The sequence below is a fragment of the Stylophora pistillata genome, chromosome 12 (genome assembly GCF_964205215.1).
Source record: "Stylophora pistillata chromosome 12, jaStyPist1.2, whole genome shotgun sequence".
Taxonomy (NCBI): domain Eukaryota; kingdom Metazoa; phylum Cnidaria; class Anthozoa; order Scleractinia; family Pocilloporidae; genus Stylophora; species Stylophora pistillata.
In genome coordinates this window covers 28330983-28354538 of record NC_142530.1, presented here as the reverse complement: position 1 = coordinate 28354538, position 23556 = coordinate 28330983, and the positions used below count along the sequence as shown (strand labels likewise).

General features: G+C 39.4%; 3 protein-coding genes across 5 annotated transcripts; 2 read left to right on the top strand and 1 right to left on the bottom strand.

Annotated features, from left to right (window-relative positions):
* Positions 1-43: 43 nt before the first annotated feature.
* On the bottom strand, positions 44-7439 carry LOC111342500 (uncharacterized). Its single transcript, XM_022949591.2, has 2 exons — positions 7113-7439; positions 44-853 (listed from the first exon to the last, which is right to left on the bottom strand). The coding sequence occupies exons 1-2, from the start codon at positions 7357-7359 to the stop codon at positions 441-443; spliced, it is 660 nt and encodes a 219-aa protein (XP_022805326.2). The 5' UTR covers positions 7360-7439; the 3' UTR covers positions 44-440.
* A 4475-nt stretch (positions 7440-11914) lies between these two features.
* LOC111342510 (actin-binding Rho-activating protein-like) lies at positions 11915-15699 on the top strand. 2 transcript variants are annotated; one of them, XM_022949606.2, is made up of 2 exons: positions 11915-12559; positions 13950-15699. In XM_022949606.2, the coding sequence occupies exons 1-2, from the start codon at positions 12489-12491 to the stop codon at positions 14326-14328; spliced, it is 450 nt and encodes a 149-aa protein (XP_022805341.1). In that variant the 5' UTR covers positions 11915-12488; the 3' UTR covers positions 14329-15699. The 2 variants fall into 2 exon arrangements, with proteins under 2 accessions (XP_022805341.1, XP_088596339.1); XM_088740213.1 differs by lacking the exon at positions 11915-12559 and adding an exon at positions 12685-12954.
* Positions 15700-16030: 331 nt separating this feature from the next.
* LOC111342511 (putative methyltransferase-like protein 24) lies at positions 16031-22280 on the top strand. Of its 2 annotated transcripts, none has more exons than XM_088740210.1 (6): positions 16031-16367; positions 18515-18620; positions 19123-19183; positions 19297-19612; positions 21401-21644; positions 21990-22280. In XM_088740210.1, exons 2-6 carry the CDS (start codon positions 18516-18518, stop codon positions 22269-22271), a joined length of 1008 nt encoding a protein of 335 aa, XP_088596336.1. In that variant the 5' UTR covers positions 16031-16367; position 18515; the 3' UTR covers positions 22272-22280. The 2 variants fall into 2 exon arrangements, with proteins under 2 accessions (XP_088596336.1, XP_088596337.1); XM_088740211.1 differs by having other exon boundaries at positions 16032-16183.
* Positions 22281-23556: the final 1276 nt, after the last annotated feature.

Sequence of the window (23556 nt, the reverse complement as noted above, 5' to 3'; positions counted from 1 at the left end):
AGAGTGAAGAGTGACGGAGGAATTTGAGAGCACGAAAGATCAATCGGGTGTTACTGTTTTAATAGACATTATACTTACATGAAATAAATGAGAGAACAATGAAGAACTGAATCATGATACTGTGTTTTACACGATACTCTGACGTAATGACATGATATTGACTCCTTTCTTCTCAGTTTAGTTTCTAATTTTACAAATGTCAGTGTCCTTGAAGATTTTTTTCTTTATTCAATGCCATTTACGCCAGGATTTCCTATCAAATGTCTAGACAAAGTTTTAGACTTTGTCCAACTTGAGTTATCCACATTAATGACAACTCGTTGCTGTTGAATCGCAATTAAGCTATTTTAATCCTTCTAATTTTAAAAACTGCGTTCGGTCATCGCTTAGAATCACAATTACTTTTCTCATGAAGTAATTTTTCGTCATCAGCGTTATCATTACTCTATGACGCCGACCTCACACGAACATTCTTCGGCGGTCTTCTCTGTCTCGTCGCTTTCAGTCGTCGTTTCTTCCTCTTGGTTGCTGTCTTCCACCTTTTTCAACGCTCTTTCTTTCAGTTTTTCTTCTTTTCTCGCAGCTTCGTGTCTCCATTTCGTTCTCCTGTTCTGGAACCATACCTTTACCTGCGTCTCAGACAAACCCAACATGGCGCCGATCTGTAACCGCTCCCTTTTTGTTACGTACTTGGTCACCTGGAAACGCTTCTCTAGGCCTCTTCGTTGGAGCTGCGTGAAGACTGGGCGACACCAAGGCCGGCTGGAAGTGCGCATGGGTGAAGTGAAGGGTTGATGGTGAATGTAGGTGAGCTCATGGTTGCTTAGGAATGGTCTGTGAACGACATGAGGGTCTGAAACACAAGTGTTTATGTTTATTAGTGATAGCTCTCACCCTGGTCTGCTTACTTACTCTGATTTGACCGTACTTTTCTTCAAAGGAATATTAAGAAAGAAAGTTCATCTTCCAAAGAAACAATACCTGTTTTTTTTCCAAATTGAAAATCGCTTTCCGTCTGCGAAAAGATAAACGCTGCGCCAAATGAAACTTTTTAATATAACAAAATAAAAGGTGTTTGATTATGTTCTGGTGTGAATTTCTAAAACGGTGACCAAAGTGTTCCATAGCTGCTCTAAAAGAATTTCATAAACCTATTTCAGTCTCAAAGAGAAAGAAAATACCTCGCTTGAAAAACGAGCAGAGTACAAGATATGGCTCTTTCTTAGAAACACCATGATCTAAATTACGCTAAAAAGATCATCCTAATTTACTAGAGAGTTCATAATTTGATTCAACTCTTAATTCTGAAGACTCGAAAAATAAGAAGTGTATAGCAGACAGAAAGGAAAAATTATCACAAGATTTTGGGACTGAAATGCTTAACCTTCCCATTAATTCCCTTAAAAATGAAGCCATACATCTTTGCTGCTGAGGTACTATTACTTTATGTTCAGCTTCATCCAATAAGTAAATTGGAAAAAGAAAGGATCTAACCAAGCAGTAAATCGAATAAGCCACAAAGCACGATCGCCAAAATTTTTCAGAATAAAGTTCCGTAAGATTCAGTGGCCAAGAACGGTGAGCAGCGTAGGATTTCGGCTTGTAGGAGAGGACAGAATCATATATGGACGAGATAGGAGTATAGGAATAGGCTAAGATAGGAGTATAGGAATGGCCTAAGATAAGAGTATAGGAATGGGCTAAGATAGGAGTATAGGAATGGGCTAGGATAGGAGTATAGGAATGGGCTAAGATAGGAGTATAGGAATGGGCTAAGATAGGAGTATAGGAATGGGCTAAGATAGGAGTATAGGAATGGGCTAAGATAGGAGTATAGGAATGGGCTAAGATAGGAGTATAGGAATAGGCTAAGATAGGAGTATAGGAATGGGCTAAGATAGGAGTATAGGAATGGGCTAAGATAGGAGTATAGGAATGGGCTAAGATAGGAGTATAGGAATGGGCTAAGATGGGAGTATAGGAATGGGCTAAGATAGGAGTATAGGAATGGGCTAAGATAGGAGTATAGGAATGGGCTAAGATTGGAGTATAGGAATGGGCTAAGATAGGAGTATAGGAATGGGCTAAGATAGGAGTATAGGAATGGGCTAAGATAGGAGTATAGGAATGGGCTAAGATGGGAGTATAGGAATGGGCTAAGATAGGAGTATAGGAATGGGCTAAGATAGGAAAACAGCCGTTGATACTAGTAAGCGATCCTCTAAACGGACGAAAGATGAAAGGAAGATGGGGAAGCCTGTTAAAACCTGAAGAAGAAAAAAATTGCAAAAGCAGGTACGCAAGCAAGACAAGAGCAAATAAGACCCGCTATCGAAGAACTCTACACTACAAGATTTACACTGTTTGAAACTTTTAAAACTTCTATTGTTATTGAAAACGTTGCCAATAATAAAAAAAAAAACACAATTAGGCTGGGGTTAAGGTAAGGGTTATGGTAATTAATTTCTTAAAGTAAGATAAAAGCTTTGGAGATTTAAGTAAAGATGATGATTTCACTCTGAAGCTGACAAGTTGGTTGAAGTCAGACAGAACTCAAAATCTTTCCGTCAACATATACACTATTTTTCAAGGTGTTCTTAAACTTAAGCGAGGTCAGGCATTTTCTTTCGTCTGAAGCCACAATTCAGTTACAGATTTACGGGAGCTTATGAGACGGAAGAATTGTCGCTGTCTCGATGGGCGGTTGATTCGGTAGTTGACAAAATCTTCCTGTGTATCGCTTAGTTGTTTTATAAATGGGATTTTCTGTGGTAGTTTTTTCACGAACAAAGTGTGAGAAACATCTGTGTGCAATCCGTCGGTACTGTAAAAAAAAAAAAAAAAAATTGAACGAAGCCGTCAATGACATACGAGATTTTAAATTCTCGATATTTCCGAATACCATTAAATGTATTAAACAGATCTCACTTAAAGATGGATTAGCACACGTGTCATTTCGCGATTCATTTCACAGTTTCAACACGCAAATTTGCGCTTTTTATGAAAACCTCGTCATACTCAGGGCGCGTCCCAAATTCCTAAGTCATGAAGGCATATTCATTCCTTTAGCCCGAACCGAGGGGCGCCATATATGCCGAGTTTCATGCAAGGCTCACACAAGTGTTTCCCATCCTCACTCTTCTATCTCTTCCATAAATCTTTTCGTGCTCGAAGCCAGATTCCTTTACTGACATCAGTTGAATTTATTTCTCATATCTGATAAAAACTCCCACACGATATCATTATCTGAACAAACTCCTGGACCATTCACTCATCGGAATACAAGGAGGTATTTCTAATTAAAATCAAATCATGTCATGAAGGTAAAGCTTGGTGAGATCTTTCAGTGTCAGTCTGAAAAGGAAACGGCGAGTTTGTAAACACATAGACACAGTTATGTTGACCGTACTATCGTAGGATCTGCTACTTTGGAAATATTTATTAACCCGACCGATAATGAACAAGCACACGCCCTAATTAATCATATCGGAAATATACTTCAAAGATTCGGGAGTTAATTCTAAAGGGCTGCCTATCTATAAGGGACAATAGCTGTTTTTTTGTTTTGCAACTGAGCTGAGACTAAACTGCTGCAACGATAAGGAGAAATTTTGGAGAGATGAAATTTGTGTCAGTGGCTTGCCTTTGTAAGCAGTTGTTTTAAAGCGTCTTCGTCGACACAAATTCGACGGACAGGCGATATGCAAAGTTAAAATGTAATTGATTAAACAGAATATTCCTATGAACGAACCTATAGGGGTCGTTTCTTATGGAAAATTCCATTCCTGAGATAAAACAAACAAGCTACACATGTTCCGTGCCAGCAGACGTAAGAAAAAGAGGTTCACTAACGACAGGCTATTAAAGAACTGAGAAAAGCCTCATACATTTGTAAAATAAGCTTTAAAACAATCTGATGACCATTAGTAAAGATCGAAATCTTCACAGCAATTACCATATTTAGCTTGGGTAAACAAAAAGACCGCCACAGGATGGCAAAAAAAAAAAAGCAAAGAAAATCAAATGATAAATAAGATAAGAGAGAATCAAGAGTTTTAAACGAAATAGAAGTTGAAAGATGATGCAATTCAGGGAATGACATAGGCGAACTCGGAGAGAAAGAACTCAAATTGCTCTCGATAGGAGTAGAACCTACGACCTTCGATTAGCACTTCGTAAGATCGACCACTGAGTTATAGACTCATAGCAGGATAGGAAGACTGAAGTTTGAACTAAGCTGTCCTGTGACTAGTCTGTTGTGAAGTTTTATAATTTTTCTCACAATGTGACAATTTGTAGATAGCAATATGTTTCGAATACAAGCTGCGAGTCTTCTTTTTCTGTTCTTGGTTATGAAAAAGAGTTTTACGAGGTCGATACGACGCGATCGACATGGGAAGTGATAACATCAACATACTGAAACAAGCGATATGATACTTCATTTACAGAGTATCCACCGCGATGAATGATCTCAAATCTTTTTTGGTGGCTTTTGCTAACGAGAAGAAAATATGGTACCGAGATGTTGTCTCTACAAAGCTATTTCAAGGTTCTTCTAAAATGTATTGTTCCGGCGATTTGCCCATGTCGTTGAAATGACGTTACCCTTTCACACACTGAACAGTCTGAGTGGCGGCAAGCTTCTGAGAAGATATGAAATATTTTATCAAAATGATGGCTCTGTTTCTCGAAAATTCTATGGCAGCAGCATGGAGGATCAACGTCCTTGTTTTGAAAATTTTTTCGAAGCTGGGACATTTAACACTGTTTCTTAGAGTTCTGTTTAGTAAATGAGCTCAGAAATGAAACGCGAAACTTCTTTCGAGCAAACACTAGACCACATAACAACCAAGAAACCGGTATACTTTTCGCCCATGGTGTATCAATTTCACTTTAGTCCTAAGCGAAATCAAACCATTTCCGCCACTCGGTATCAGTTAATTGATAACAACAACATTGGCCAAAAATGCAATTCAGTTTAAGGACAAGTAGAGAACCAAAACATCAAATGTATCCGTGTCGTGCAGGATCAGAAACCTCAAATTGTGTCTTTTGGATAGTGTTTATGATTAATTATCATAATGTACTTAAAACTGTAATACTATTAACACATTTCAGTTGAGGCTCAAACCACTAAGCATGCGATAAATGCTTTTTTTTTTAATTCGTGGTATTATGCATTGTCTTAACACGAAAAGAAGCACGAAAATTCCTTCAAATTCCCTTTTTTTTTAAACACACTAAACAATTTTTTCCTGTGCCTACTCTGAGGGAATTTTTCAAAAAGCGTGATAGTAGATACAAGTACATTGTACATGTATGTATAAAAATAGAAAATTTCCTTATTTTTTTCGGACATTTCAATGGGAAAATTGAACTCTGAACTACAATGGCTGAGAGAGTGCCAAACGCACTTACTCTTTGCTCCTTAGTAGTGGACTGTGCTCTTTAGAAGTATAGCTGCCCTTTTGATGTGACGCAGAATTTAGCCAGCTCACTGCTTCATACAGTTTTCGATTGCATAACAGTCTTTAAACATAACCTATTAAAAAAAATCTTCATTACGATGACAATTGACTCCATTTTAAATCTTGAGGCAACTTTGGCGAGTGCTATAGCTTGTAAAACAGAGGTTTCCGTACGTGTATTAGCTTTTCTTGGCACGAAATTACAGCTCTTTCTTAATTTACGTCGCTATGTATGGAAATATAATTCAAGATTAGAAACTCAAATCTCCGCAGTCAAAGTAAGCTTTCATCCATTAGGGAAAAAGTCCACTCTATTGAATTTTCACGAACAGGTTGTGTTTGAAAAATAGACTCATAATGACATAAGTTTTTCAACTGCGATTAAAGGAAACTCAATTATTCAAATATTCATTAATTAGTTTACTTTAAAGACGAAAAGCCTGGTAATTGTTTTTTAACTCCCTTTTTCAACAGAAAATTAGAAGTGTCTCAGTCCAAAAGTCAAATTAGGTCTGTAAGCATCCTTAACAAAAAAGGGAATCGTGAAAAGTAACAGTTAACCAATGACGATAAATATACGTCGTTGAGCTTCAGACAAAAACGCGTCAGTTCTGCCACTAAAACAAACCGCTGCCTGGCAAGCAATTCACCAAGAGCTTTAATGCGGTCACTCTAATTTTTTTGGTTTCTAAAAGCCTTATAAATTCAGAGGCGACATTCGCTCGGTGCTGTTGTTAACGAGACCGCTTATCTGGCACTAAAGGTGATAAGATATCACGAATTTACTTCGGTCGTCCCCTGTACAGTTTCAAAGCTTGCGGGCCAAGCTAAGCACAGAACTGGTTACAGAACTTAAAAAAATTATCTCGTTTTAAGCATAGAAGATTAACATTTCGTCGCCATTAAGGCGAGGAATTGAAGGAGTAGAGCAAGTTCACAGCATAACTACTCGCAAGATTGCGCTGAAAAATAAACAGACTTGCGAGGGTATGGTCATTTAAGTGAAAGGTACAATGAAAGAGGTGAACGCCTTACCAAGGTTTCCAGCCTTTTAAGCTTAGATTGCATGGAATTAAAATTTCTAAGAGCATTTCCCCGTTATACCTGCAGTGATTTGCGCCGAGCTTCTGCGCGGATGTCTTTCGTGACGCACTTCAGCAAATGCAAAATTTGGCTAGCATCAATTCAAACACTTAAAGAGCGCTCACATTCTACAGGGTAAACGTTAAAAAAAACTATCTTATCTCATCAGAGCAATACGTTTCTCCGGTAAATGACAATAGCATATAAGAAGTGAAAAATCTCTATCAAGAAAACCGCATTTAGGTAACGTTAGTATGTGAAGCGATCAGTGACCGACGAATGTAGTCGTTCGTAATGCGTGTATGTGAAAGGAACTGATACTAGCTCTTGCAAGAGTCAGTTTATACTTGAAGTTTTAACTCAGCAATGATCTCTTAAAAACTGAAAAATTTTTTTGTATGTTTTATGAGTTTCGCTCAGATCAAATCTAAAGTATGGCTAACACTCGACAGAGTGAATTTATTGAAAATTAATTTGAGTCAGCGGCCGGAGACATGATGTCTTTTACAACCATTCTATATTCTTTATAAGCTTTGTGCCTTGATGTCTTAGAAAGCTTACCTGACTGCAACTTTCCGTAGAGAATATTCTCAATCCCAAACTTGAGGTTTCTACTCGACGACGAGTTCGTTTCGCTGTTTTCAGTTTGTTCGCTTGATCCGCCGTGTGTGGCCGTTCTGTCTAATGACGTTCCGTAAACTGAGGACGGCGTTTGGATGGGACAGTTCCACACGGAATACACATTGGGGCTATGAAGCACTGGTAAAGAGGCGCAGTTACAGTAGATCAAGTGAGGTGGGTTGAACATGCTGCATCCAAGGAGCCTTCGTATGATTCAACACCGACGCACAGTGGTGTCAATGCTATTTAGGGGCTGATCAACCTCTACTTACAGACCTCCCATATTATAGATAATGCCTGGGCAAGATTGGCAGTAGATTGGCTTTATCTATAGCATCAACGTCTGCTTGAGGATATTAAAGTCTTTATTATTATTTCACGGACATTCCAAATGCGGTTTTGATAAACGGATTTAACGACCGTGTTGAATGCTACACGCGCTACGGAAATGTCTACAAATGCACTTCTTTTGCCACATAGCCTCCTTAAATTGTGCTGTAAGTAATTTTTATACGCAGACGCGGAAAATAATGTGCTTTTCACGCACTCAAAGGCGCATTTTTGCGTTACCTGTCATGTGTTCAAATTGAACTCGCCAGATGGGCCCGCCCTTCTTAATCAATTTAAGGGCCTCATTTTTCTCCTTGTCATTATCATATCACGAGCACTCTATATCATGTTTTCAAGGGGTCAAATTTTATGAGTATCATATTTGGTGTTGAAGAATCACTCTGGGCTGCAATAAATCCGAGCACATTTCAGTGAACTCCTGTAATCTAATTTTTCTTGAAATCATGTTATGATAACAATCGATTGGAATACATTGCTCGTAATAAGCACGTCTATCTGCCCTCGCGCTGAATTGCCAAACAGTGTTTTTGGTATTCGTCGTTCCTCGGTACTTCGGACTGCTGTGTAAAATGTGGTCTGTTGAGATTCTGTTTTGATTGCGTTATTGATAAATTTGGCGCCGTTATGTCAGCTGAGTCTCTGCTATGACAAATACCATGTATGTACCTAAGGAGAGGTAAAATTTGAGATTTGGGAGGACAGAGAAAATTACAAAGAGGTCGTATATTTGATAGAAAGCATGCATCATTTCCAGCAACGTGCCCCTTCTCATGAAATGTAGCAAAAAAAGAGAAGGGAAAAAATGGCCCCTCAAAATTATCCTCTAAACTAATTTGTCATTAGCTCAGTCTAAAAATTTATTTTTTGACGTTTGGCATGTGTCTAATAACACAGCAGTGGTCTGTCCACGCGAAAGTGGTTTGGTTTATATCATTGACAGTATTGTTTTCTTTACAATGAAAACGCGATGGTCTCGCCAGTAACTCCGATGACCCCACTTGATTAACGGAAGCCGATGAAATTATGATTTTCTTGACCAGTCGATGAGGTTATTTGTGAAATTTGGACTCTTCCCTGACACTCTCGCTGATATCCTGAGAGTACAGGAAAATATCCCACTTTAGAAGTAGCAAAGAATCAAATCGAAACCAAACTTATCTAGGTGAAAGTATCGCCCATCGATCTTCAAATGGCTGGTCACACACGAAGTGTTTTAAACGTAGGAAATACATTACTTAAATATTAATCGAGCTATGATAGCTTTTTAAATGGCTCCTCACGATTGGCCTTAACAGGTTTGCCAAAGCTGCGCTTGCCATCTTCAAGTGATTGTGACGCGGACAGCCATTATCTGCTGCTGAGTGCCTATCATTCAAAGCTTTTAATAATCAGGGGTAAAAATTGCCTTCATTGACTGAATCAAGCGATGTTTGACCCGACCAGTGAAAAGATTAACGACAGAGAGAAGGAAAGAAAAATATGTCATACATGATAAAAACATGCGAATCTACCGTACCAAGGAAATTCTCACGCTCCATATTTAGCATGATTATAAAAAATCTTTAAATTGTTTTATCTTCATCTTGGTTAAGTCAAGTCCTTCTTTCTAAACCGAGAGAGGCATGGGGAGAGTTAAAAGATGTGGTGCAGCCAACATCTCGAGGGTATTTACTCCGAAGCTTAACAAATTGTAGATTTACGAAAATAATTTCAGTGTAAATGGATTCTTTTAACTTAAGTGCTAACAAAACAGAACCTGGTACATGAATTCTTCATCTAAAAATGGGAAAATATTTCGAAAGCCACAGCTAACGTGATGAAATGTAGTTGAGAAGTATGTCAGACACAAGCATTTTCCCAGACGCTTTAAAAGACTTTCTTGTTGCTGTCTAGGCTTAGTTTAATGCTCTTTTCGCTGATGCTGAAGAGTTATTAAAGTGTTAATGATTGCTCCTGTGCTCGTGGGAAGCGAGTTTTATTGGTGAAACATCAGCTGGCACGTAGCATTGGCTTAACCTGATTTAGGGAAGGATTTTCTTAGACATGACAAAGAGAAAATATCAGTCCCCGGCTCGAATAGGCAAAAACTTATCTTTCGCGGAAGTTTAATTCAAATACAGTAAAGGAAATTATCCAAACTGAAACAGGAAAATTCCTCCCCGCTTTGCGGACGTGGACCTTTCGGGTCGTGGAAAAGCTTGCCAAACCCTAAGCAGCTCAAGAAACGGCTCAGAAAGAACTAAGTATGCACGTGCATTCCATTCCATTCGCAAAACTCTTATCCTGCTTCAATGCAGCGTTAAAGACGAAACATTAAGCATAGAAACTATGAGGAGTTTTCACCTTAAAGTCTAAGAGAAGCTATTGTTGGCCACGAACCTACATTCTCCCTCCTCTTGCAAGCAAAAACCGCGTAAATGTGTTATCGATGTAGAGAGAGAAAAAAAGTGATATTTTCTTTCATTGGTGACAACTTATTTTTCTTTCAGTTATACGAAAAAGAAAACGCAAATCAATTTTTATTTTGCACGCACAGCGGACCTATACACTTTTTTTTTTTCATCTTTGATTCCCGCAAAGAGAAGTTTTCTCCTCAGTTGATAAAATGTGGAAGAGAAACATTTCGGTTTCTTTAAACGACAAGGCATAAATTCCCAGGCCTCCTTATATTGTGGTCAGATCTTTTGTGGTGGGCCGGAATGCACTTAACGCGGCGAAAGACGCAAACGCGCGTAGTTACCGCCTCCTCTTCTTCATTCCTGGCATTTTTCGAAATAAAGACTGTTTGGATTTAAGAAAAAGAAACAGTGCTCTTAAAAGAAAAAATTGCCGTGATGAGATTCATGCGCGCCAGGCAAGTACCATTGTTATTGTAATATTTTGCTTTTCAGAGCTTAAAAGGTTGACCTACAATTATCCAATGTATTAGTGTAAGCTTTTAATTGTTCGTCCTTCAGATTAACTACAATTCACGCCAAGCCCTTCACGTTTGGAAAGTTTTTCCGTCTTGTATAAACAGGGGAAAAGATTACTTTTTTGCTACAGAGACTTCTTTACAATCCTCTTATACAGATAAATAAATAATTTGGAACAACAAGACCCTGACTTCATCTCCTTGGTTTAAAAGAATATCGGGGGATTAAATCATCTGTCATTTACAGGATTAGTCTCCTAGCTACTCGTTTCTAGTCGAAAAAGAAAATACCTATGGCGATATAGCTAATAAAAACTGCTATGCGGAAATATGAAAAACGTTATGACAACTTAAAATCATCGACAATTACTTTATGAACAATTTGGTTTTCACAGTTCAGAAGGATTTCTTGTAGAATTAATTCAACTTTTGAAGATGATGTTAAATCGTTAGAGAATAAGCGAAATTCCTTTTCGTTATAACGTAACTGTAGAGATTGCATCTTCTTTTTAACCTCGACACTGCTACGAAAACTCTAAACTTTCATAACTTGAATTCTCTCTCACTGAATGGCGCATGGAGAAAGAAAGTTTTCGTCTCCCTCTAGAAACTTGACGAAGATTATTCACAGCTTTAGGACGGAGCAAATCTTATGCGACGCGACAATAACAGTCGAGGGCGGAAAATTTCACACCCATTGCAGCATCTTTGCTGCTAGCTGCTCGTACTTTCACAAGCTTTTCGTACAACAAAGCCATAAGCAAAAAAATCTAAGTTGTTTGTCGCGACCCCTGAAATCTTACTAGGCGTTGTTGAATTACTGTTGTCAGTTATATTTACACTCGGATTTGATGAGGTTAGTTCATCAAACGTCCATGGCCTAATAGGGGCAGCTGTTATTTCAAATCCCGTTTAACTCTGAGATTTAGAATGCGAGTTCCTGCGAGACAAGCTGGGCTTAAAAAAGCTGTGTCAGAACTTTTCAGTTAGCTGATAAGAACTACGGCACAACTTTGCATTGAGATAAATTGAAGCTTTGAAGATTTTATTGACAAATATTTTAACTATGTGTCGAGGGCTGAGGCTTTCTTGCCTCTCAGATCTGTGAATATAAAAACGTCTGTTTCGCACGATGATTTTGTTGTCTTAAGATAGATAGATAAATATACGAAGCAACTATTTACTGGGTAAAATACGACACAAGATCTCGATGCATTTACTTTTCTAAAGTTCTCAGACGTTACACCCCGTAAGTTTACATCCCGTGTCTAAACATTTACACAAATTAAATATGTCAGGCGTAGGACTTGTCTAAGACAACAGATCATATGTTGACGTTCCTCTCGATGTCATGAAAACTCTTTCTGACCCCAGATAGTGTAAAGGGAAACGCATTCATTCAGAGGCCTGGGAAGGAGAGTCCTCAAAGAGATGTTCTGTAAATCACAACTATTCATTAGGGCTATACTAAGTGAACTCGAGTTCCTCGACTTTCTGCTACACCACTCAAGAACACGCTTAGTATCAACTTGCTTTCGTAAAGCGAAGATTCCTTGCACGGCAGGCGCTGGGGTTAGCAATTGGCCGCATGGAACTCTTCTGTATGTATTATAGGAGGTTTTAATGATGATTCTAAGCAGATTCACGTTTGCGGTGGAAGGGTTCAATGTGAAAACACACCGTGGTCTCAATGGGGTGCTTTAAGAGAGGAACAGCTTTACTAGAGGTGGCAATTCAAGATGGATGTTCACGTGTCGTGGAAATCTAGTGTACGTCCTGAAACAGACGTTTGGTGCACCGCTTGCGCCAGCCGGTCTGTGCTATCTTCTGTTGTCGAAAACCACCATCTCTTTGCCCAAGTGGCGGCCCCTGCGAGAGAGCAACAAGTTTCTCAACACAGCTGGGAGGAAGGACCTGAATGGAAACAGTTGCGACGCGATAGCTTTTCACATACTGCTTGGTCTTTCGCCAAGTTGTTGCGTTGCCTGCGAAGATAGTAACTAGTAGAACGACTGAACATCTTGGACAGAAAGCCCGTATGACGAGCGCACATGCATACCCCAAGATTCACCGCGGGTGTAGCTCTGGTCGGATACCGGAGAGTTTGGAGGTGGCTGACTTGGTAAGTGTTTTTTTAAAAAAGTATGAGAAACTGGTCGGTAGAATCTGGTAAACTGTTGAGAGTACCAACTGTGCTTTACAAAATATGGAATTTTTGAGTTAGTAATTGACTTCGTTTCAGTCAGAGAGAATAGGACCTGGAAAAAAAAAATCTTCTTAAGGATCAAGCTTGGCGGTGTGTTTTCTGTGAGTCCCACACGATAAAAAGGAGAGAAACTGGAGAGGAGGCAAATCATATAGCGTAAGCGTGACAAGTCAGACGTTTGCGTGATAAGTCAGGACGAACGGAAACAAACTTGGCGGACGATACCGTGTTAGCAAACAGTGTCTTCTGTTCATTATTTCGTAAAGAACTTGCCTTCACTTGAACAACTTCCATTATTCAGAGAATACTTGGTAAGTGGTATGTGATGGCTCTTACAGCTCTATGATCACCATGGGAATATTTGATATTTAATCAATGTCCAAATCTCAGGGGGGAAATTCGAACTGCTAGGAGATTGCTTACGAACATACTGTTCCATTTGGTGGCAATTTCCCCAAACTTAGTTCCCTAGCACTAAAAGAGTGAGTGTTTTGAATAACCGTTTAACCTCTCCGTGTTGAAAATATATTGTAACGTTCCGTTCACAAACCATGGTGAACAATTACATAATCGAGGAAGACTCCGCGAAGCATTCGTACATAACAACGTATAATAACAGGGGGGCCCAGACAAGCGACGAGTCTGGTTGTTTATTCGAAATATAAAGGAATGTATGGGAGAATATTAAAGAGTCTTATTATCGTAAACTTATATCATGAAAACTTATATCATGGAAACTTATATCATAAGAAGGAGACAAGCTTGTCTTCTTCCTATAACGTATAGTAACAGTCGACGCAAAACCCACCAAATCGCTCAAATTCGCCATTTAGAGCCACAGAAACGACAATACACAGGAAGTGAGGTAGGTTTACATTTATTTTGAGCTTTAACTCAGACATTTCATGATATAAGTTTACGATAATAAGACTCTTTAATGTTCTCCCATACATTCCTTTATATTTCGAATAAACAACCAAACTCGTCGCTTGTCTGGGCCCCCTGTGGTAGAATGAGTAAAAAATTGAGACGAACATTGCAAAACTGCTAAAATTTCAAAAATTTGCATTCGCAATTTTCATTTAAGGGTTTGTTCCTACTCACAAAGGCATTTCATGCTTCGAAATTTTCAGTCTCCTATACTAGAGAAGGGAAATAAACAGACCCTCTGCATACATTATTCGTAATACAAGTAGTGTTGAAGGCAGCGAGAACACTGAGCAGATTAAGACTACATTTTGTGTGATTTCTATGCAAACTCTTAAAGGGTCTGCTTGAAGGTAGTGAATTTATTTCAACTTGCCAGGTTAATGGCTGCACCTCTGAGGAATGACAAAGAGTATGGTCGACCAGTGGCAGGATCGAAAACTGAGACTCGTGGAAGATTTGCCGGAGCTCATATCAGTCAAGAAGTAAAACAGTTATGCAAAATTATCGCACAGATGGGTGAGGAACAACCAGACAGAACTATTACCGTCACATTTCGACGGTTGTTTGAGAGGTATACCGGAATATCCAACAAAGTGGTGGGAATGTTACTCAGGGCACGGAAACAGAATTTGTTTTGCTTTGAAGGAGAAATGCTTTTCCAAAGGAGAGACGATGATGTTATCATTACATTACCGCGCATGCCTGAAGAGGTGGAAAATGATTCAGATGAATATTGGAACATCCGTGCAAGATAATTAAATATTTTATCGGAAGGTTTGGGACAATAATTTGTCAACACAGTAGATCTTAGCGTTAGTTAAATCCTTGCATAATCCTGTAAGGTCAAAGCTCTCTTAAGGGGAAATCGTCGTAGCCAAAAGCTCGACGGTTTCTACCCTACATTTTGGACTTACCATAATTCTTAATCAATAAATTTATGTTATCGTGTGGTATGAAATCATAGGTGATTGATTAATTGATGCAATATGAATTTATTTGGGTGCACTTGTTACTTTTTTTGTGAAACTGTGGGTGGAGAGCTGTCTTCAGTTGTTGAAAAATGAAGATTATAGATGGCTCTGAACTTAAAGCACAAATTTAGAACAATTTTTACTGAAAGATGAATCTTAATATGCTGGTTGCAATTCCGTAAGAAAACCAAGCGATTATTTGTATGATCGTTGTTAGCTAATAGCGTAACTTGAACGCTATACGCGTTTCCCCCGATATACGAAGCTACTTTTACTTATTTTATTTCTACAAAAAAAAAAAAAGAATATGGAAAGAATACCTCTTTATTTTAAACGATACGAGCCTGAAAATCAGCATGGCACGTTGCATATGTAAAATAACTGTTTTCTCTTAATTGATTAGTTTTATATTTCTCAGTTAGTACGTTCATCATGATCGGTCAATATGCAGACCGTATTTCACTGTACGGCTTGCTGTGTTCAAAAGTTTGTGTGAATTGAGTTCTTACCCCTCTGTTTGAATTTGATAACTGTTTTACTAACCTCAATTTCTCGAGCAGTTTTCCCACTGCGATATAGGGACGCACGCTTCGCGTTTGGGCCACTAGAATCTGACTAAATATTGAAGCTCTTAAAGATGTAAATTTTCTCCGACGAGTGTAAAATATATCTTTCTCTCTTCAAGGCAAAAGTGTTTGTTTGCCATGTTTTTCAAATGGTCATAAAAATCGACCTTCATTGTTATTTGGGATCGAAAGCATGTGTAAGCATTCTGGCTGTGTTATATGTAAAGTGTGGTAAAGGTAAAGTCTGTTTAAGAGCCTAGTGGCCCATTAGGCTGGTGCTTAACTCCGGTTTCTCTAGCATGAAGCGACTAGGAGTATTTCTACTCCTCCCTAGATGGGATGCCAGTCCTTCGCAGGGTTACCCCCAGCATTAAATTGCCGGTACCCATTTATACATCTGGGTGAAGAGAGGCACTGTGAGAGTAAAGTGTCTTGTCTAAGAACACAACACAATGTCCCAGCCGGGGCTCGAACCCAAACCACTCGATCCGGAGTCGAGCGCAAATATTGAAGCTAAATATTGAAGCTCTTAAAGATGTAAATTTTCTCCGACGAGTGTAAAATATACCTTTCTCTCTTCAAGACAAAAGTGTTTGTTTGCCATGTTTTTCAAGTGGTCATAAAAATCGACCTTCATCGTTATTCCGGTCGAAAGCATGTGTAGGTATTCTGGCTGTGTTACATGTAAAGTGAAGTGAATAATAATTTTTCGTTTCCGGAATTCATACAGCTACAGCGACAAGTTTACCAATTACTAGCCATTTTACCAATAGTTGTCAAAAACTGCGCCACAGACTGACTACCATTTGGTATCCGCAACGTGGACAAACTGATATGTGCTTGTTTTTTCCGTGGCTTGTTGCTAAATTGTTATGGCTAATTTAAATCTCAACGGGTACCGAAAGACTAACAAAGGATTGAAATTCCAAACTGCGACGTTTCCACCTTGTACCAGAACTTTCCTACCGATATATTTTCCTCTGTTTCTCCCCCACGGAGATCTTTTGCCATCGAGGGTCCAATAGCTGTCGGAAGAATTCTCTAGCTTCAAGTCGCAACGTCTGACTTTAAAGGTGCGTGTGTAGAAATATTGGCCCGTTGGCAAGTTACAATTTTCGATTTCCTTGTGCAGCCACCGGGAAAATTACGAACCACTTGCCGTGCTAGACTTGGAATTTCTTCATTTGTGCGCCTCGCTGACACAATAATTAGAAGAAGTTTCTAAAACTATGATGACTACCAATAAAAAATATTGAGGTAAGTGATTTAATCAGTACCCTGGTCCCAGAGGCTTTGCTTACTCTTTTCTTCTCTGTGTTTTTACGAGCCGCGAAGTGGCGTGTAGTTTTTACGTGCCGCGAAGCGGTGAGAAGTTATTACGAGCCGCAAAGCGGTGAGAGGATAACGAAGAAATCCCTCTGTACCAAATACCTAGCAGAACATGCCCAGAATCCCTACAATATAGGACGAGGGCCAAAATAAGAGCAGACGAGGATTTCAAAAATTAGATAAAGCAAATCCGTAACAACGCGGAGCAAGAAACGGCAAAGGCGATCATGTGCTTCCATTAACGAGAAATCGGTCGCTTTAAGACCGAAATAAAGAAAGGAAAATGAGCCAAAACGGCTGGAACACTGAACACTAAGAACTGTAGTACGATCGAATGAGCGCGCGTGGCGCAAGCTGAAAGCAATCAAGACAACTTAACGATCGAGACAGTAAAAAAAATAGCTGTACATCAACAAAGGCGAACGATTCGAAAAAGACGCAATCCCTGATGGGCGTACTCATTTTAAACAAACTGAGACATTTCAGTATACACACTATAGTTCCTGTCACCCACAAGGAATTAAAAAAGACTTCATAAAAGGGGAGACTCTTAGACTTTTAAGAACAAACTCCTCTCAAACAATATTCGAGGAGAAAATTACAAATGAAGCGCATTTGCTAAAGAGAGGCTACCCAGAGGACCTCATTAGCACAACCCTCTCAGAAGGGTTGTTCTTAGAAATTTGTTTGGCGCGGTGAGATACCGTCTCCAAACAGAGGCTTTCGCTTTCTTCTCACCGCTTCGCGGCTCGTAGTAACTTCTCACCGCTTCACGGCTCGTAAAAACACAGAGAAGAAACGAGTAAGCAAAGCCTCTGGGACCAGGGTATTTAATCAGTAATTATATCAATCAGTTTCTCAGAAAAACTTTGAAGAATAACAGTAGCAGCTCCTTGAGCGCAACACGTTTTTCGAACACCTCTGTAAATCAAAGTTCGAATATCAGCAAAATCGATTTCATTTATTTTTAGGAGCGGCTTTGTTCCTGATTATTATTTTCCTGATTATTATTTTGGCCCCTTCCCCATCGCTCGATCTGAAATCTCTAGCTATTCTTTGCGAGAAAGACCTCAGTCTAAGATCAGAGAGATGTTAGAATAATTCGAAAACAGATTTAATTTTTTCGCTTATCTCGGTTCAGTAATGGATCACAGCTGATGACGTCAAAATTTTGCAAGAACGAAGACGTTTCAGTTTGATTTGATGGTGATTCTTAATCGTGCGATACACTGTTGAACTTTCATTCAACTTACATAAGTGGCATAGAATCCGCAGGTTTGAGTTGAAATTCGAATCAGATCATCATCATCATCTTTATTTGCCTTATTTAACAATTAAAAAATAGTTATAACAGTTAGAAGGCGAGGAGAAACAAGAAACCACCAGGCTTAAAGGAGAGCCACCTCACTTACAATAATAAATTAAGTAAAGAAAAAGTGCTGCGAATGTGCGGCTTGGCCAATTCAGTGATTATTTAAGTAAAAACTCTTGCAATTTCGTTTTAAAGCTGAGAAAGTTTGACGAACGAGTGACTGAAATAGGGAGAGAGTTCCAAATTTTAGGACGTTGGTAGAGAATTGTAAACTGCTTGATATTTGTGCGGCACAAATGCGTTCGATAATTATGCAATTTTATTTACCAAAGGAATTAGCGCGTGCGATGTTGAGTGACTTTTCCGAAATCCGAACTGGCAGCGGTAAAGCATATCGTGTTTTTTGGCAAATTCTACTAAGCGATTGTCTATGACTTTTTCGAAAAATTTGGAAAATTTAGACAACAAAGAAATAGGTCTGTAGTTTACAAAAAAGATAGGATCCTCTGCCTTGAAGATGGGAATGATTTTAGCGATTTTAAGATGGTGTCCAGAAGGTCTCAGTGGAGTTAATTACAACTGTTAGCCGCAAAACGGCAAAAAAAGCCGTTAGTCGTTAGCCTTTAGCCGTTCGTCGTAAAAAAATTTAACCGTAAGCGTGGGGAAAACAAAATACAACAATTTTTCGTAATTAAGTTGTTGGAGTACTTTTATCCAAGCATCACATTTGTACATTATTTGTAGTATTTCTATCATTGTTTAGAATGTTCCTTGATCGATATTATTGTCGTCGCCGCTGCTGGATTGTGGGTGGTACTGTGGTGTCGATTGCTGTCATAACAATGATACTTATCCCTCCCCCCAGAGCGGTGAGTGTCAAAACCTTTACCTTTTCAGGTTGATGGGTTTCTTTTTCTAAGAAACAGTTGGGCATTTTCTTGTTATTGTACTGCATTTCGATGAAACATTTTTGATCAGAGCTATTTATAAACTTTGACTAACTTTTAGGTTAACCAAAAAGTTAGCATGAGTGGCTTACTATTCTATGGGTTGTCACGCAACACTTCCTCAAAGCGTCGTGTGACATCTCAAAGAGTGGCTGCGGAGGAGACTGGTGTTGTGAGCTAAATATCTGCAGAGAATAACGCCACTGTAAAAGTCTGGACGAGTATATTGACTGGTATATCGAGGAATGATAGGTCGTAATATTCCAAACAAGAAACGTGATTTTTTAGTAAGACAAAATATCCAAAAATGTCAGAAAACAAATTGATAGGTACATTACCCGAGGTGCATTATAAAACTTAGATTGTCCAATTCTTAATAAAGTCGATAAATTCCTGAAAAGCATTTTTTTAATCCCATCTACAGACCCCTCTATTTTTTACAGAGAATGTAATCCAGGTGAGAAGAGAAACCGATGAAGTTACAGGTAACTAAAAGAGATCTCTAACGTATAGGCTTGTTGCAAGCGGGTTTCATCGCTTCACGGTTATCCTTCGATTCATTCATACGCTTCTAATGTACGCTCAATTTTTTTTAAAGGACTAAAGAACACAGAAACAGAATTGATTCAAAGGCCAAGCTTCACTCTCAAGGAACCACAATTACTAAACTCTCCACCGCCCACACCGAGTATATTTACTTACGTAGAAGAACCTCCCATTGAGCACGAAATGAAGAGGTTAATGACGGCGCTTTCAACGCAAGGGGCTGTTTGCTCTGATGTACGCCGAATAGGGGGCTTACCGCAAGGTCCTCACGGGGCCCCTCGTCCGCTTGGCCCTGATGGGATGTGGTATGTTTGTTTTGACGAGGAGGTTCACATAGAGCCTGGATGGTGTATCGTTTACTCATTTGGGTAAGTAAAGAAAAATTTCATCTAAACAGAAGATACAGTTGAAGCCATAATTAGCTATCTGATCTTGGCGCACACGTCGAGTTTAATCGAGAACTAGGTTCGTACACAGACCTTCCATGGCGAAGCGGTCCCCACATTTCAGTTCCAGATAAACGGTAGCATCGGGGCACGAGTTTAATCGACAACCGTAGCAAACATAACTCGTCCTATTTGTTACTCGTTTGCGATCAGGTCCTCGTTATGCGTGCTGCAGGACATGTGTTTCTCTGCCCGCGGGGATAGAAGATTTGATACGAGTCGGAGAGAGGTTTGCCGGGAGTCTGACGCTAATAATTAACAATTGGTTCATGCTTTAGCGTGCACTATCGAGTTAATTATGGAGCACGCGGGAAGTTTGGAGAGCACGAAAGAAGCCTAAGAGTTGCCCGAGGCGATAGCCGAGGGCAACTCTAGCTTCTTGAGTGCTCTCGAAACTTCCCACGTGCTCCATAACTCGATCAGTGCATAGCTGAAAGCATGAACCAATTGTTTTAGGACATAGCCGGTAGAATTGTGCATCAAATCCGACGCGAAAAACGGACAACAATATCAGTTGAAGCGAATCGTGAAGCCGCTGATGCCGAGTCTCCTTTTCCTTTGTTTTTCTCTTTTTCTGCCTCATTTAAGAACTCTAGCCCAAGGGAAAAGGTCCAAACATTGTCTTCGTTTTCGGACTAGTAGGCCGAGTTTCTTTTTGTATCCACTATTGTCGCGAAATATATTATTTTTCCCCGCGCTAACAATGGCCGCTCGCGCGAAAAAAAAACTTCTGGCGACGTCGGATTTGCTGACGCTATCAGCGTGCACTATCGGGATTTTGAGTACGCTTACGTATAACGAATTTGATTGCGCGAGTGGAATAATTGTTTTATTAAAAACGCCCCCAAGAAATTATTATTTTGTAAGAAGAAACCGGATTTTTTAGCTCCCTTTTGATTTTAAGCTGACGCGTACGCTTACCATATTTGTAGCTTATGGTATATTGGCTCATATACCATAATGGCTGAGCCAATAAAAAGTCTTGAATTGCATTATCCAATAATCCAGTTTTTAATGAATTGGTGTTAGACCCCTTGTCAGACCGGTCTCGCCGACTGATTGCTGTGCTGAAAGCTTTATGGGATACTTTCATGAAGGCGAAGAAACGCTGATACCGCGAAGCGCTAATAATAAGGGCCTGCTCGTAGGTTGATGAAAGGGAGTTTAAGAAACGACGACGGTGACGCCGTGGAAAATTTCTCCGACAAATCTTGCGATACTGCTAAGTCAGTTTGTTTCTCACTGTCAAACTATCTCAAAAATAAATATTGAACAACGTGAATGAGAAATAGAAATTTAGAAAATTAACCGTCTTCGTTCACGTTCTCCAGACAACTCAAGGTTTGGCTATTTCACGTTGTTGTTTTGCAGAGGCATGTTCAAATCGCGTCGAAGCCTATGCTATTTCAGGGTTCTTTTAGCAGTAGGTCAGGCCTCATTCGATCTTCTGTATTGTTATCTCTACAGTTTGTTTGTTTCACTTTGAAGAGTCCCTGGCTCCCCATGACACTTATTCTCTGATTGGCTATTGTGACTATTTTATTTTAGAATTTACGATGATCAGTCGAAATGACGGTTCGAGCTTGTGTTCAGGAAAAAATCAAGCACGATTGAACTTACGCTTCCATTTTACTACATTTTCTTTGTACTTTTAAAAAACTTTAAATTAAAAAAAATTTAAGATATTCGTCTGCTGCTGACTCCTTACAGAACAGGGGATGACTTTTCCTTTGATGAAAAAATGGTCGAACATGGCTGCAGAGTGTTTGCTTTTGATCCATCCATGGGAAAAGAAGACCACAATCACAGTGCTGGCGTAATGTTCTATAACCTTGCCCTGTCAAACGAGAATCGGGAAGGACAAAAGAATCCTCCACCTAATAACCCATTTGATAGGACTGGATGGAAAACAAGAACGCTAGCCGCCATTTTACAGGAACTAGGACACCACAAGGTATTTAATATATTTTTTTCCTGCATTGGTAAGGTGGGTGATTAAATTTCATTGGCTGGTAGCATTGATTCCGGCTTTATTTCTATTGGCTGTCATTACTGTCCAATTTGACCAGTCCTTCGATTGCACGTACCTTGTAATTGAAAAGGTCAATCGGACAGTTATGCGCTGCACCAGTCAAATAAGCCCGCACCAAATAAAGATTTGCGCCTTTTGCTATTTGCATAGTTATTATATTAAGCAAAGTTATGATAAGTAATGCCGTGAAATACAGTTCAGGTTGGCTAGATAATAGTCATTCGTTATTAAACGAATCTTTTCTTCGGCAATTTATTCTGTTTTCAGAGAGAAATCGACATTCTAAAGATGGACATTGAGTCTGATGAATGGAAATGCTTACGTCATATGCTGAGCCAAGGCACTTTATTACGTCACGTTAGACAGCTTGACGTTGAGTATCACGTGATCAAGGGCACGCCAGAGGCGCTGAGGCAGTATTACAGCATAGCAAAGTGGCTTGAGAGACAAGGATTTAGAATATTCCATTCCAGAAGAAATCCCTATTGCCAGGAGTGTTGGGAAATGTCATATATTAACTCTAACCTAGTGAACTTGACATTAAATTGATTTATTTTTCTAAAGTCCGGAGTTGTGTTGATGAAGACGTCCTTAGCCATCGTTCACCGCGCCGTCGTACGTTGGGGTGGCCACTTGATCAAACCGAATAAAATTGTAGCTTTTCATCGCTAACGAAGGACTCTTATTTTTAATTACGTGTCACGCGAACGACGCGAACCGTATGTCGCAGATCACGCGAGCTTTTTCGATTTCAGCCACAGATCAGTGGCAATTATAACAAATCATGCTCAGCCTTTGGGTCAACAGTCGTGAAGTATAATTCATTCAATTTACTTTTCTCGGAAAATAAAATCAATGGAACGCATACTTCATTCAATTTTCTTTTCTAGGAAAATAAAATCAATGGAACGCATACGAGCAACCTCTCGAATAAACTTGCACTGAACTAGGTGCTAGACCTTATTTGACATTTAAGGCGAACTTTTCGCATTTATGTGTCTATTTGAAGTCATAAAAACCGTATAAATTCCATTTTATCTAAGACCCATAGCCTTAATGAACTATGAAACACGTATTTGGGTGATGATGCTACGTTTAGCGGTTCCTTTGCTATCTGCGATCGAAAGTAAGTTGATCACGAATTTATAAATGATACAAGGCAAATTGATCCTCGCACGTAAACTTTACAGTAAGCCAGTTGCAAAAAAAAAACCAAACAAACAAACAATTACAGAACCTTTAAAAAGATACAAAACATGACCGTCTCGAGTCACGTTTTACATTGACGTGGTTGTTATATTATGTAACAGAATACCTCTAGCAAAACTTTATGCCGAGGTAAAACGAAGAAAAAATACTTAATATGCAGAATTAGCCTGGGTTTCCTGTGATCCATATCTTTGGTTCGGTGCATGTAGTTAGCTAATCAGTTGATTTAATCACTTTCACCAGAGTGTGGTGAGGGTCGCACAACAGAGCGAGGCTCCTTATTAAGTGCGCCCTATATCCCACCCATCCCACCCCAGGGGAGGACATCCATCACACAGTAATCTCGTGTGTGGGAAATTAACGTCTCCTACCCCAACCCTGCAGGAGACGGGACCTCCATTTATTCGTCCCTATCCGAGAAGACTAGAATATCTAACCATTTCTTGATGTTATAGAAAGGTAGCAAATTCTTCTCAATTATTTTTAAGACCCTGAGTGTTGGTCCGGCCGGGGCTCGAACCCTCGACCTCCCGCACAACAGTCCAGCGCTCTATCCATTTTTTTTTTTTTTTTTTTGACAGCAAACTTCATCCAACAGCTCCTGATTTAAAATACAATGAGGAAC

Coding starts and splice junctions, on each gene's coding strand:
- LOC111342511 (XM_088740210.1), top strand. CDS start 18,516: ATGTTCCTTGATCGATATTATTGTCGTCGCCGCTGCTGGATTGTGGGT. Junction 18,621..19,122: donor TTATCCCTCCCCCCAGAGCG/GTGAGTGTCAAA, acceptor TCCCATCTACAG/ACCCCTCTATTTTTTACAGA. Junction 21,645..21,989: donor AGGAACTAGGACACCACAAG/GTATTTAATATA, acceptor TTCTGTTTTCAG/AGAGAAATCGACATTCTAAA.
- LOC111342510 (XM_022949606.2), top strand. CDS start 12,489: ATGCATACCCCAAGATTCACCGCGGGTGTAGCTCTGGTCGGATACCGG. Junction 12,560..13,949: donor GTTTGGAGGTGGCTGACTTG/GTAAGTGTTTTT, acceptor TCAACTTGCCAG/GTTAATGGCTGCACCTCTGA.
- LOC111342500 (XM_022949591.2), bottom strand. CDS start 7,359: ATGTTCAACCCACCTCACTTGATCTACTGTAACTGCGCCTCTTTACCA. Junction 854..7,112: donor CTACGGAAAGTTGCAGTCAG/GTAAGCTTTCTA, acceptor CTTGTGTTTCAG/ACCCTCATGTCGTTCACAGA.